Source organism: Elephas maximus, chromosome 6 (assembly GCF_024166365.1).
Source record: "Elephas maximus indicus isolate mEleMax1 chromosome 6, mEleMax1 primary haplotype, whole genome shotgun sequence".
Classification (NCBI taxonomy): domain Eukaryota; kingdom Metazoa; phylum Chordata; class Mammalia; order Proboscidea; family Elephantidae; genus Elephas; species Elephas maximus.
Genome location: NC_064824.1, coordinates 132,263,635 through 132,278,882, shown reverse-complemented (window position 1 = coordinate 132,278,882; position 15,248 = coordinate 132,263,635). Strand labels below are relative to the sequence as shown.

Genomic DNA, 15,248 nt, shown 5'->3' with positions numbered 1-15,248 from the left:
ACCTCCATTCATTCATGTATAAGATAAGCTACCAGAAAAGAACGTGAATGATAATAGTAACTACTTATGTTCCCAGCTGCAAGTTATTCAATGTATTGATGTGGCAGAGCAGGCCTTGACTGCCTTGGAGATGTTATCACGTAGACACAGTAAAGCCATTCTGCAGGCGGTAAGTATTATTGTCCAAGGGCCCTATTTTGTGAAGGTTGGTTTTTAGGTCCACTTTTGGATTAACTCCTAGATTGCAATCTTTGTAAGGTATGCACGGTGCTTCCAAAGTCAAGTGCCATACTTTTTCATAGGTAATGTTTTTTATTGCTGATAAGGGATATTTCCTCACTTTTTAACTGTTTTCTCTATTTTAGGGTGGTTTGGCAGACTGCTTGTTGTATCTAGAGTTCTTTAGCATAAATGCCCAAAGAAATGCACTAGCGATTGCAGCCAATTGCTGCCAGAGTATCACGCCAGATGAGTTTCACTTTGTGGCAGATTCCCTCCCATTGCTTACCCAAAGGCTAACCCATCAGGTAAAACACAAACCTGTTTGATGTGTCAGTCATCAGACATTTTTACTGTTTTCTCAAAATGACAATTTCAATTAGTGTTCTAAATCTTCCAGTTTTATACATAAATTGTTCTTATCCCTGTGGCTTTCCTTGTTATCTGTCATGTACCATATTATGTTATTTTACACGATTTTGGTGGATTTACCCAAATGAATAGTAATTCATATGTTTGATATTTTCAACTATTTTGACTTTAAGGGATGAATTTGTTATTTCATTAAAAAATTGTTTATTATGTGATATGATCAGAATTTCATTTTGGAAAGATCCTCCTTTGAAAGACATTGGGATAGGCAGACAGGAATAGGAAGGTATGAATTAGGACCAGGAGTGAGACCAGACTGTGTTCCACAAAAAAAAAAAAAAAAAAAAAAAAGCAGAAAATGTAGATGTGGCTTCCTGGGGTTGTGAAGCATCCAGGAGGCAGAATCATCGGGCCTGGCGCGCTGTAGCATTAGAAGCAGAGTCTGGGGGGTCTAGGGTGGAGGACAGAATGCGAACTAAATTTCAAGGTTGTAGAGAAATTGACCTTTTTTAAAAACAGAAATGAATGTAATGAAGTAATATTACTAAAGAGATTTTCAGAAATTTGGCTTTAAAATTACCCCTATGGCCTTTATAAAGCTGTGTTTAAACCTTCATGGGAAAATGAAGTACATAAAGTATTTTTAGCAAATAAGGGGGTTAATACCATAAATAATGAATTATCGTTGAATCACCCTGAAGTATTTTGCTTCTAAGACGATCGAGATGCAGTAGTGCCGTTAATTTTTTCTTTACTTATCTATTTTTTAACTAGTTGGCTGAGATAACCTTTCCTAGAAGTATGTTCTCTAGTCTACTCTGATATCAGTACTACATGATACCCGTAACTGAGAATCAGAGGAGTGGCTGGCCACTATTATTTTAGCACTCTTAATAGACTTGGTGGCGGCGAAGGCATAGGACTTTTATAATGCCCAAATTCTTCTCATTTTTACAAAAACAAATGTAGTTTTTATACCTGAAGTCCATTTTTTTTTTTATCAAAATACTAGCCAAGTCATTAAAATATTCTTTTTGTTGTTTATGAGGATTATTTGAAATATTTTCTCAATGAGGCTACTTAATGGTATCTCTAAATTGTTTTCATAATGAGTATCACAAGTCTGTACCTAGCACTGAAGAGATGTTGTTGTTGTTAGGTGCCTTCGAGTCGATTTTCAACTCATAACAACGCCACATGTAGGATGTTTGTTTGTTTTTTCTTATAATTTTTGTCTAGGTACTAAGATTATATAAGCACAAAAGCTGTTTCTCCTTTTCTGTTGTTTGCTTTTACCTACTGAGGCCTTCATGGAGGAGAGAGGTCATCCTGTCTTTCAGTGTGATTCTCTTTACTTTGAAATCTTGATATTACTGACTGTACATTGCTTAGGCTCCTTTGCATTTTTAAGGCTCACATCTACTAATCGAGCCAGCCTTGAACAGTTGGGGATTAGGAAGATTCGTAGTGACGTAGGACAGCGAACATGTTTTGTATTAATAAACTTTTTCCTTTCTGAAAAACAGGACAAAAAGTCAGTTGAAAGCACTTGCCTTTGTTTTGCACGTCTAGTGGACAACTTCCAACATGAGGAGGTAAGCATTTCATCTTTGTTGATATTTCATGAAGTTGTTAAATTGCTGAATACAGGGTAACAGTTTCTGTTTTTCTTGTTTTCTTGAAGAATTTACTCCAGCAGGTTGCTTCCAAAGATCTGCTTACAAATGTCCAACAACTATTGGTAGTGACTCCTCCAATTTTAAGTTCTGGGATGTTTATAATGGTGGTTCGCATGTTTTCTCTGATGTGTTCCAACTGTCCAACTCTAGCCGTTCAACTTATGAAGCAAAGTAAGTGCTATTTTATTATCTTACCTCAAGCAGGAAAAGCAGCTTGCTTTATCTCCCATTAATTCGTAAAGTCAACATAAGTGATGCAAGTAGAAGCAGTTACTAACATTGCTGTTGGGTGTTGTTGAGTTGATTCCTACTCATAGTGACCCCACGTGACAGATTAGAAGTGCCCTTTAGGGTTTCCTAGGCTGTAATCCTTATGGAAGCAGATCACAGGTCTTTGTCCCGCAGAGCTGCTACTGGCTTCACACAGCCAACCTTTTGGGTAGCAGCCAAGCATTTAACTGTTGCGCTACCAGGGGTGCTGGATAATGAAGAAGAGTGTTAATTTGTAATAAATTTGTGTTGGGATAATAAATTAATGCTTCTAACATACAATTTTAAAAGCATATAAAATACGTTAAAATGTTACCCTTCCTGGTTCTAAGAGTAAAGATTCAAGATTATTACTTTCTATGCAATTTTAATTACATAACAATGCTTCATTAGAAGAATTCTGAGTTCCTCTGTCACCAGTAACCACTTCATAGGTAGTTTTTTCTGCCCATGTTGTGCTTCTAGCCATTTATCTAATTTTAGAATCCTTTCATCCCTCAAAAAAATGAGAACTTACTCCCACAGATGGATGTCGCTGACCTTTGCTACTTTCGTATTTCTAAACTTTTCCCAACTTGACCCAGCGTGCAGGAAATAAAACTTTACTGCATTGCTAGTCCAGTTTACCATTCCCCTTTCTTTAAACCTTAGGCTTCACAAGTTAGTGTCACAGAATGGAGCTTCAGAAAATGTCTATATGTTACGATTATTTCTAGTGGAGTACTGGTTACTTGTATACTAAAAAAAAAAAAAAAAATTTTTTTTTTTACTGTAATTATGGGTAATTTCATACCCACAATTCTGAATCTTTGAGGGTATTACCTTGTGAGTCAATGATGATACCACTTAGAAAACAGCCTTTGTTCCCACAGCCTCAGAGACAATATTAAGCAGTATAATAATGTTTTGGTTTGGGGGCAAATAAATGTTATTTTCTTGCATTTCTTGTGAATTAGCATATTGGCATGGAATGTTGTAGAAGAACTGCATTGCTGAGGTGGCTTGTTGGAAAAGATTCCCCTTAAAGCATTGATTCTTTGCCAGACTTTGATATTCCAGAGAACACTGTTCTATATGAGCCATGGGTGATGTATTCCTTGCCCAAATAAGTTTGGGAGGGGTTGAACTCCTTCTTGCCTAGCCACATCACAATGGACTTTGTTTACTAAAATCCCCAGGAGCCCTGGTGGCATAGTGGTTAACCCTTTGGCTGCTAACCAAAAGTTTGGTGGTTTGAACCCATCAACCTCTCTGGGAGGAAGATGAGACATTCTACTTCTGTAAAGATTTATAGCCTTGGAAACCCTATGGGGCAGGGCAGCTCTACTCTGTCCTGTAGGGTCGCTGTGAGTAGGAATCTTGACAGCAAAGGGGTATGTGTGTGAGGAGCCCTTTGAACTTTCTTAGGCCAACATTTCCTGAAGTTTAAATACGGAATATCTCCTTAGCCTGTGTCACAGTATGTCCTTAAATACAAGTTTGGGAAATTGCTGCCTTACTTTTGTTTCAACATCTTTGGGTATTTTCCTTTTAACATGGTGAGTGTTTTCACATCTTTTGAATACTAAGTGTGCCACACATTGATCTTGTGAAAGCAGCTGGATACTTTCTTTCTGCAGCAGTATCTGAAAAGAAACATGAAACTTTTGTTTTTTTTCCATTTCATTGCCATCCTCTGATCTCTAAAACAAAGTTAAAGAATCCTTGCAATGCACTATTGCCATGTATTCACACTTCATAGGGAACTTGTCAACATTGTACATTTTGAAGACGTTAAATTTTTTTCAAATCGCTATTCGTGAAATTTCTGTGAAGCAGAGATCTCGGTGTCCACAACTCTGCCCAAATCCATGGTGAATAATTGTATTGATAGCGGAACTTATTATTGCTGAGACATTCCAAGGAGATGTGTAAATACATGTCTATGTGCACACGTGTAATACTGCAGGAGTGCCGCCACCACCACCACCAGAGACCCAGCTCTGTCTCTAGGTTTCCCATGTGGAACAAACCTGCGGAGACCCAGAGCACCCTCCACTCCCAGCGACAGCGTGTCAGAGTGGTTTTCATGCAAATTCCTTCATAAACCAGTGCCCTCTGAGAATGAAAACTTATACTAGAGACTATTTTAACGATCTTTGTGTTTAGTTCATGTGCTTTAATGTCATGTAAGGTAATGAGCTTCCTAATCACAGTATTGTTAAGATTCAGATGCTTTTAATGGCTACATTTTATCCTGTTGGTCACACGTTCTCAGTATATTTGAAATTTAGGATAGATATATGATGTATTTGAATTGATTAAAGTATATGTTGAATGTGATTTTGTACAAAGCGCTGTGCTCCTCAAGGAAAGTAATAAAAGACACCTGAAGTCTCTAGGGGGCGACTGAAGGATTTCTGATCAGGAGCCCAGTTAGAAGGTTTGAACTTAAGACTAAAGTCCTTAGAGAGAAATTGTTAAAATCTTCATAAAATTTGTTTTATGGTTTTTATTAAAACTCATTTGGATTTTTATTTTAACTTCACTATTGCGTTGAATAATAGAAAATAATCCTGATTGTTTTCCACCTAGGGAATGGTTGCCTTTTAAATTATGAACTGTACCTCGTTTAATGGATTTCTGTGGTGGTGGTTGTTGGTTTTACAGACATTGCAGAGACACTTCACTTCCTCCTGTGTGGCGCCGCCAATGGAAGTTGTCAGGAGCAGATTGATCTTGTTCCCCGGAGTCCTCAAGAACTGTATGAACTGACATCTCTGATTTGGTAAAGATTGGGCTTATAATAACAATAATAGTAACTTTGTGGTTCAAGTGAGATATATTTCAGAGACTTATTACTTACTAAAATAATGGCACATTTTTTTCCAGTGAACTTATGCCATGTTTGCCAAAGGAAGGCATTTTTGCAGTTGACACCATGCTGAAGAAGGGAAATGCACAGAACACAGATGGTGCCATATGGCAGTGGCGTGATGATCGGGGCCTGTGGCATCCCTATAACAGGATTGATAGCCGGATAATTGAGGTAGTAGTTTCATCGTACCGTTTAAAATGAGTGTATTATGGTGGAGAGGGGGGTGCAGGGGTGGAGTGGGGAGGTGCATGTGTGTACCAAAATGGGCTCCGTTTGAATTAACTCAAGATTTTCTCGTTTTGTCTCCTGAGAACAAGGTCCTCATTTCTGTTCAGGTCAGAAAACACGATGTTGTAGTCCTGCTTCTGCTGCTAACTACCAGGTTGACTTGGAGCAAGTAATTTAAGTTCTCTGTTCCACAGTTTCCTCATTTCTGAAAGGAAACATGGGCGGAGTTAGACACTGTGTTGCTAAAAATTACTCTATCTCCCCATCCAAAAGAAATCTGCCATGTGCAAAAATTCACATACAAATAGCTTCATCTCAATATTTAAGGGTAAAAACAAAACATGGAAATAACTTAAATATAAATAACTAAGTAAATTATGGTGTGTACGTAGGCTTGTATGTAACGCAGACAATAATGAAATGAATTTTAATGAGGGATGTGAGAAATACAAAACTATGTGAACCTTTTGGGAACTCAGCCAGCTTAAGAGAAAGGGACGATAATACAAAGGAGAAAAATATACCAAAATATTAATAGTGATTTTTCCATGACAGTCTTAGAGGTGTGATTTTTATTCTTACTCCCATACTTTTAAGTTTGCACTGAAGTGTTTTTTAAAAATTCTCTCATTAGTAGAATATTTGCCCTAGTTTAGGAAATGTTGGTCCTTGTATTATTTGAGACACCATGCATCATTTACGTATATTTGCAGTACATCACATACCTGTGAATCTTATCGTACTCTCTCATCTCAACATTTGGTATTTGAGTATAATTAGAAGATCACATTTCTTGTGTAGACATTCTTCTTCAAAGATGTTTTTCACCAGTTTCTAAAAATGAGTTTTTGAGAAACTCTTAAACCATTGATTCATATTACAAAACCAAAATTCCTGTGAAAAAAATCTAAATTCAGAGTTACCTTTTATGAGGAAATTAACTTTGGTCTTTTGTGCATTGTTAGCTGGCATATAAGCAGACCTAATATAGAGTCTCTGGTGGTGAAGTGGTTAAGAGTTTTGCTGCTAACCAAAAGGTTGGCAATTCAAATCCACCAGGCATAACTTGTAAACCCTATGGGGCAGTTCTGCTCTGTCCTATAGGTCACTATGAGTCGTAACTGACTCGATGGCACCTAAGAGCGACAACAGCAATATAGAAGTGGTTAAGGACTGAGCTTCTGACTAAAAGGTCAGTGGTTTGAACCCTCCCAACAGCTCTGTGGGAGAAAGACCTGGCTATCTGCCCTTGAAATCTTATGGGACAGTGCCACTCAGGGTCACTGTGAGCTGGGATGGGCTCAGTGGCAGTGGTTTGGATTTTGTTTAATTGTTCATGTAGAAGTAGCAGTATGTAAGCAGACCTGTACTAAGGGCCATGGTCTCTAATTCTAAGCATTCTTTTTAGTGTTTTCTCAATACGTGCATTTTCCTCATTAGTTTATTTTCGATTTCCTGAGAGTCCTGTCTTCTATATAGCCTAGGAATTCCATAGTTTGGACTTGGAATAGAAATGAATATTCTGTCACCTTTATAGGTTCCCTAAAATCAAGCAGGGTGCATCAGATTGCCTTCTGTTAGATACGTACTATGTAGGGCATGCACCCTCTGGATTACTCCTTGAGTTCCCACTTATACCCTTTTCAATCTCAGAGCATCATTTCAGTGCAAAATCCTTTGTTTACCTAAGGACAAAAAACTTTTATAGGGTCACTCACTTAAAGGAGGGCTTTGGTGGGTTGCTAAAAACCTATAATAACTTTTTCAGTCTAAGAATAAGAATACTAAGATTTATGGATAACAGTTTTTTCTTTCTATCAGCAATGTCTTAAAAACTTTGGGTACAAATGGCGTCTTCTTGGTGTCAGTGATGCTGCTTGACTGGATCTTCCATCAGGATTTTACCTGTATTTTTGTCTCACAGGCCCTAATAGGGCTTATGTATATATAACTGTATATCTAATTAAAAACGATTTGTTGAATAGATGGGTTTTGTCATATCCGCACTACTAAATATTCCATATTCTGTTATGTCACCATCCGAAACCTTATAAAATAAATGTGTAGGTTAGCATTTATGGAGGATCCCCACTGTATCTTAAGTTAATTAGTTTCTCCATGTTTATATTCAAGGTTTCTCTCTCTTTGCTCTCAGGCAGCCCATCAGGTCGGTGAGGATGAGATAAGCTTGTCCACTCTGGGACGAGTTTATACTATTGATTTTAATTCTATGCAGCAAATCAATGAGGACACGGGAACAGCACGTGCCATTCAGAGAAAACCTAACCCCTTAGCCAATACTAACACTAGTAAGTACCTTTTGAGTCCGAAAGAGCTCTGTATTGTCACATGAATGTTATTTGCAATAGTGAAGAGTAATTGGTTCACTGAGTATCCTTATACTTAAGCTAGTGGCATGTTGGTTAGTAGTTTTTGGACCATGTGTTTTAATTAATGAATAAGCCAATATTACTTAGCTGGTATCCTCCCCATGATTTTTTTTTTTTTTACCTACATGTTCTGTCCTGTGACTCCAATCAGAATTGCTCCTTGTAGTTTTTTTTTTAAATCTGATACTGTTATTTCTAACCTACCTATTAGATTGATTCTTCCCAACCTTTTATTTTATACTTTCCTGCCCAAATTCTCTTAACTAGTGAAAAATGGAGTACATTGATTTTATTTTTTTCCTTCAGATTCCTGACATCTATCCCTTCCCTCGGGGATTTAGGCCATTGCTTTTGCAACTCCATTCTAGAACAGGCATCAGCAAAATAGTAAATATTTTAGACTTTGTGGGCTGTGCAGTCACTGTATTCAACATTGCTATTGCAGCCTGAAAACAACCAGAGACAATAGGTAAACAAGTGTACATGGTGGTGTCCACTAAAATCTCATTTCTAAAACAGCTGATGAGCTGGATGTGGCCCTCAAACCTTAATTTACTGTCACTTGGTTTGGTGCTCTAGTGGCAAAGTGGTTAAAGAGCTTGGCTGCTAACCAGAAGGCCAGCAAGCAGCTCCCTGGAAACCCTGTGGGGCAGTTCTACTCTGTCCTTTAGGGTCACCGTGGGTTTGGTTTGGTTTTGGTTTAGAGCTTACTTTTATCAGTTACCTTTTCTCTGTACCTTATTCCTTATAAGCAAAGTGGCAGATTAGCTTGTACTTCACATAGCTTCTAGCGAAATAATCACTGTGCATTTCTTGAACTCACCTATTCCTCACCAGTGGTTCAGTTGATCAGTACCGAAACCCATTTCCCCCATACTCTGTTGAATCTATATATGTAAAGTAGGTGCAGTGTCGTGATGCTTTGTTGTCCTCAGCAGGACAGAGCGGCCAGTGGTTTTATGGCTGGCCAGATTTTTGTTTTACTGCCTTTAGCATTTTTGTAAACCCTAGTCGATTACATTCAATAAGTTCATTTGTATTATAACCAATGAAAAATTAGAGCATTTGAGAAAGGTGCATTGGCTTGAACGCTCTGTGCTGTTTATTTTCTTGCGTCTCTGCGGTCTGTCGCTAGTCCATCGTTCTCTGTTTTCTGTTACAGGTGGGTATTCAGAGCTAAAGAAGGATGATGCTCGAGCACAGCTTATGAAAGAGGACCCGGAACTGGCTAAGTCTTTTATTAAGACCTTATTTGGTGTTCTTTATGAAGTGTATAGTTCCTCAGCAGGACCTGCGGTCAGACATAAGTGCCTTAGAGCAATTCTTAGGATAATTTATTTTGCGGATGCTGAACTTCTGAAGGATGTCCTGAAAAATCATGCTGTTTCAAGGTGTGTTCATGAAAATCATTGTAACGTTTTAGAAATTGAAGCCCCTGCAAGTGCTTTCAGAAACCTCTGAATATAGAAAATTGGAATATCTTAAGGCTTATCTATTTATATTCAGTTACACAGCTTTGATAAACAATCAAGTGAATATAAAAGAGTATTTAGGAAAAATATTTGTTTTGTTGGAGTGGTTTCACAAAATCTTTTGCTCTCAAAGTTAAAGTAGTATGGCCAAAAACAATTAATAAATTCAGACAAAGTTTTATATACAAATGCTTTCTTTTTTTAGTCACATTGCTTCCATGCTATCAAGCCAAGACCTGAAGATAGTAGTTGGAGCGCTTCAGATGGCAGAAATCTTAATGCAGAAGTTACCTGATATCTTTAGTGTTTACTTCAGAAGAGAAGGTAATGTCATTCAGATCATACATTAATGGTCATTGTTTTAGTCTAAACAGTCCTTCAGTAGATGTCTGAGTAGTTTTATCTATAGAACAAAAAGTAAACTGTTACTTTTATGTAAGAGAAGACATTTACATGCTTATAGTTCTCATGCTTATAGAGTGTCCTTTAATAAATCTGTTAATACAGGTTGTAAAATTCACTGTCAGCTGATACTTAGTAAGTTTCAATGATTGGAGTTTTTATGGGCCAGAGAGCAGTCATTAACTTTTTATAAAGGTAGTATGTGGTGCCATGAAGATGCCCTGAAAAAGTTAGATGTAGCTTTCTCTCCAAATGAATCGTATCAGTAGAGAGACCATTTCTAATGATAAAGTGATTGTTGTGTACATCATTGTATGGATAATGGAATATCTAATTTGAGGCATTTGAATTGGAAATCAAGCTAAGAGAGCTGGTACATTTCCATTCCCTTCCCGAAGAACTCAGAGATGAAACTGTACAGCTCTTTCAGGGGCTGTGTCTCTTTAAGCCTGTAAAGATAATACCTGACTGATGAAGACGTTCTTATCAACAGAAGTCTCACAGCTCTTTGGTCTTTGGGGCTGCTCTGGCTTTCTGAGGACAAAGGAAATAATGTTTCCCCCCTCAACTAATCTTTAGCTTTATCTTCCATCTTAGAAACAACCCTAGTACACTTCTGCATATGATCTGCTTTCCATTCAGTTTTTGATTTTTAAATTTTATTGACCTGTAGGTGAAAGTTTACATTGCATATTAGTTTCTCATTCAAAATTTATACGCAAATTGTTTTGTAACACTGGTTGTAGTCCCTGCAACGTGTTGGCACTCTCCCCCTTTCCACCCTGGGCCCTGTGTCTATTTGTCCAGTTTTCCTGTCCCTTCCGGCTTTCTCATCGTTGCTTTGGGGCAGTCATATACTTGATTGCACTAAAAAGCATGTTCCTCACCTGCGTTATTGTTTGTTTTTCAGACCTGTCTAATCTTTGGCCGAAAAGTGGCTTCAATTCTGAGTTAGCAGGATTTCGAGGGGTGGCGCGTGGCCTCAGGGGTACTTTCCATTCTTTTGATAACCTTTTCTTGTGATGGATTCCTATCTTCACATCTTAAAAATACAGTGGACATACTAGTGCAATTGTATTGAACAAAATAGGTTTTTCACCATTTAAAATTAGTTTTTTTTTAAGTAACAATGGAGTTTTTAAAAAACCCAACAGTACATTTTTATATGAGATAAAAAGCAAAATTTTTCCATTTTCCAGAGAGAACAAATCAAGTGCACATACAAATAAACGTTTTCCATGCTTGTAGAAACATTTGGTATATGTTCTTCTCTTTATTCTCAGGTATTCTCATATTTTGCACTCTTGTTTTTGGTGTACTATTGTTTTGTTTGCTTTTAAATGGCCTTTCTGGTTTGGAAGTATATCAGAATCCATCTTTTTTCTCAAGGTACACTTTTTTTCACTTTCATATAATTAACTGTGCCATCAAATTGGATTTCCTGTGACCACCTATTTCTATAGCACGTAAATTGTGAAGCTTACGGAGCAGTCTTGCTTGGTTCTGCTGCTTTGCATCTGTCTAGGTCCTGCTCTTCTTTGAGGTTCAACTTAAATGCCTCTTCCTGCAGATATTTCTTCCTTCTGGAGCAGGTTAGGTCCTCCCACCATACGTTGTATCTGCACTGCATTTTCTGTCTCATAAGCAAATCACATTTGTAATTTCTTGTAAAATGTATCTTTTTTACTAGTCAGTAAGGGTCCTGAGTACATTTGCCTTGTTTGTGGCTGTGTCCTTAGTCCCAAGCACACAGGCTGGCATGTAATTGTATAAAAGTTTGAATTCATTCTGACATCTCTTTTCAGCAGTTTGTTCTTTTTTTTAAAGAATCTGATAAAAAGCCCTGGACCCTTTCCCAGGAAAAAAATGTACGTGCTTGAACATATACTCACATACATTCATCCACTCAGATTTGCATGTAGTTGACATAGACAGACAGACCTCTTTGCAGGCAGTTTGATAGTTCTTAGACATACTCCCTCCTTTACAAACCCTCCCCCCAACCATCCCTGGATCCCAGTCTAGAGAAGAACCCCTGCCTTACAGGTTTATATTTCACTCTCCTTATACACCTCCAACAACGGGGAAATTGCCACCTCTCAGCGAAAGCTTGCATTCCCTTTTTTTTGGTGGCAGCTTTATTGTGATCTTACCTCTTTGTGGCACCCGAAGTTAACCAGTAATCCTAGTTCTTCGCCCCCCCGCCCTCTCCGCCCCAGCCAAATGTTATCAGGCTGGAGCTTCGCTATATTTCTGTAATGGATTATTTTCTTATTATGGGTGTTTTGAACTTCAGGTAGGACTTGACTTGTAATCTTATTAAACATTTCTGGTTTTGAAGATTAGAAGACATTCTATATAAGTACCTTAATTTTGAATTTTCGCATTGGTTTTCTGATTGGAGTCAAGTCGAGAACTCTGGCTTCTAAGTGTTTTTCTCCATTTGCCTGGTGTTTTTCAGTCATTCCCTTATGTGTCAGTGTTAGCATTTAGGGATCTGCTGTGTGGTGGGCCGGCTTGGTGAAAACTGGCTCTTTTCATCTGTTACTATGAAGGTGTGATGCATCAAGTGAAACACCTAGCTGAGTCCGAGTCTCTGTTGACGAGCCCCCCAAAGGCTTGTACAAATGGCTCCGGGACCTTGGGGTCCACAACATCAGTCGGCAGCGGAACAGCCACGGCTGCCACTAATGCGGCGGCTGACTTGGGGTCCCCCAGCTTGCAGCACAGCCGAGACGATTCTTTAGATCTGAGCCCTCAAGGGTAAGTCAGAGTTTTGCTTTCATGTTGTGCTTTTTGCCTTTATCTCTGCCTTGATACTTGAGATGGTGATAAAATTTTGAAGGGTACGTTTCGTGTTTTTTCAACCTATATTTTATTAGGTGTTTAATGAGAATGGGAAGAAAACCTAGCTTTCATTGGAAACCTACTGTATTAATCCACTTGCAGCAACCACAAGACATGCATGGTATTCCCATCTGACAAACAAGGGAACTAAGGCTCCGAGACAATAAATGACTTGTACAGTGTCACACACTTGCCTTTCAAGTGTAGGGTTTGAGCCTTGGTTTCTGATTTCAGAATCCTGCAGTTCTTTACCTGTATTGGTGCAAACAGATCAGCTTCACGATACCCAGATTTTGACATTGTGAAAAACAATAAAACTAGAACTTTTAGAATGTGAAGAAAGATAAAAATATAACAATTTCCTATTTCCCCATAATTGGCAAATGGAACACAAATGCATTGCTCTTAATAAAGGAAAATGGGAGATGTCTGTTCTCTCCTTTCACCTCACCCTCAGCTTTTAATCTCTTGGCACTGTGCTACTTGAATGTTACTAGACCTTCGTATTGATTTTCAGTGTATTGTGTTACAAGTGGACCTCACTCAGTGTTTTTATTTCTTTGGCGTTAGAAACTTGATATTGCTATATGTACGACACATGGCGAACCAAGCTCATGTCTGAAACTCAGAATGTACTCAATGGGATACTCCTTTTTTCCTCCTTCTAAGCTGAAAAGTAGATCTTGGCAAAACATAATATTCAATAAATGGACTCCAACATTTTCATCTCACAAACTGCAGGGTAGCATTGTCCTGTACAGCAGCCCTGTGGGGATCCTGATGCATCAGCCAAACCTTCCCAGGGCCCAGCTGCTTTTGGTGCCACCTGGTGGCAGTTGTTGACTCTGGCTTGAATAGGAGTTCTGGCAGTTGTACCACTTATGACTGACTGGCTGAGACTTCTGGCACAGTGGCTGTTGTTTCAGGAAGCTGCTGAGTTTGTGTCTGTCATTAGCCCAGAGCAAGGAGATTGGGCCTGGAGAATAGCAGGGACCCTGGGACCCACTCTCTCCTTTCCCAGTGCTGAAGTTGGACTTGTCTGCCCTTTTCCTCACAGTGTTGCATGCCCTTCAGCTTTCTCTCCAGCCCCACCCCCATCCCCAGCCACTGCAATACCCTTAAGTTACTGCAGGGTTTTGCTGTATAATGCAGAGTTATACTAACCCCTCATGAGAGCAGGGACTGGATTTGATGGTTAATGTCTCTCTGTGCCTGGCACACAGTGAAAGTCTGAGACGTCATAGTGCTCCCAGAATTCTCACGTGTGGGGCACCTCGGACAAATGCAGTATTGTTGAGCCACTTGAAATTAACGAATTAAGAGTTGATGGTAGATTCTAATACTTGGTAACTCCAAGGGAAGAGGAAAGAACATTTTCTCCTTATAATATTTCTGGTTTTAAGTAGTTCCACATACTTTATGGAAACCCTGGTGCCGTAGTGGTTAAGAGCTACAACTATGTTAACCAAAAGGTCAACAGTTCAGATCCACCAGGCGCGCCCCTTGAAAACTAAGGCAGTTCTCCTCTGTTCAATAGGATCTCTATGAGTTGGAATCGACTCGACGGCAACTGGTATGATTTTTATATACCTTATAACAGTTGCAAATGAGAACTTCACGTTAATGTTATTTGTAAAGGGGAAATTGTTTACTCATATTTAAGTTCATCCTTGGAAATTGCATTTGCCGTGATTGTCAAGCATATCTGTATACATGGCTTCCCATACAAATGTCAGGTGTTGGAGATGGGATGATGTTTTTCAAAATTTTTCAAATTTTATTTGGGCTGTAGACCAACTGAACCAAAAAAACTTTTCTTCTTTTGTATCTTATGTAGCTTTGTTTCTAAGAATCTATTGATATTTCAAACTATTTCTGATGTTTTTTAAGAATAGTGAAAATATCACACAAAGGCGAAGTATGTTATTTCGTATATGGTTATTATTCAAAATATGTTATTTCCTCTATCACTAAGATTTATTTATAGGTAATTTTTGGTTTAAAAACAAAGCCACTATAATGCTCATAAATACATTCATTCAGGGTGAGATTGTCATCACCACATCGTGAAACTACTTTGGTAATAATTACTTCCAGCCAGCTTGTTCTGGTTCAGACTCCTGCTGAGAATTCGCATTTCTGACAAGTTCCCAGGTGATACCAGTGCTGCTGGGTGGGGACCAGTTCTAAGACCCACTGGAAGAGCAGGGGGTCTCAGAACTCACTGTACGGAGGGATCACCTGCGGATCTTGGTAAACTGTAGATTTTGATTCCGTATACCAGGGGTGGAAATGCAAATTCTGAACAGGGGTTCGAACTGGAACGAACTTGTTCACAGTCCTGGGTGTAATATAAGCAGTTAGAAACACAGTTTAACAATATTAGCACTAATGCATGTGTATTTTACTTGTTGCCCTTTAGGGAAGAAATACGGTACTTAGACTTAGTGTATTATTTTTTGGGGGGGCTGTTGATTACTCAGTTTTTTTCATATTAATTTTTTATGGCATA

General features: G+C 38.5%; 1 protein-coding gene across 18 annotated transcripts in view; it reads left to right on the top strand.

Annotated features, from left to right (window-relative positions):
• TRIP12 (thyroid hormone receptor interactor 12) overlaps nt 1–15,248 on the top strand; it is a 138,151-nt gene that overhangs the window by 94,835 nt on the left and 28,068 nt on the right. For 9 of the 18 annotated variants that reach the window (XM_049888385.1, XM_049888383.1, XM_049888393.1 and 6 more), the window contains 10 exons: nt 77–169; nt 366–527; nt 2,118–2,186; nt 2,276–2,441; nt 5,190–5,307; nt 5,412–5,571; nt 7,781–7,934; nt 9,178–9,406; nt 9,693–9,811; nt 12,445–12,652. In XM_049888385.1, the coding sequence (XP_049744342.1) occupies nt 77–169; nt 366–527; nt 2,118–2,186; nt 2,276–2,441; nt 5,190–5,307; nt 5,412–5,571; nt 7,781–7,934; nt 9,178–9,406; nt 9,693–9,811; nt 12,445–12,652 (1,478 nt within the window). The remainder of the gene's footprint in view (nt 1–76; nt 170–365; nt 528–2,117; nt 2,187–2,275; nt 2,442–5,189; nt 5,308–5,411; nt 5,572–7,780; nt 7,935–9,177; nt 9,407–9,692; nt 9,812–12,444; nt 12,653–15,248) is intronic. The other 9 variants (XM_049888394.1, XM_049888390.1, XM_049888388.1 and 6 more) reach the window with 3 other exon arrangements.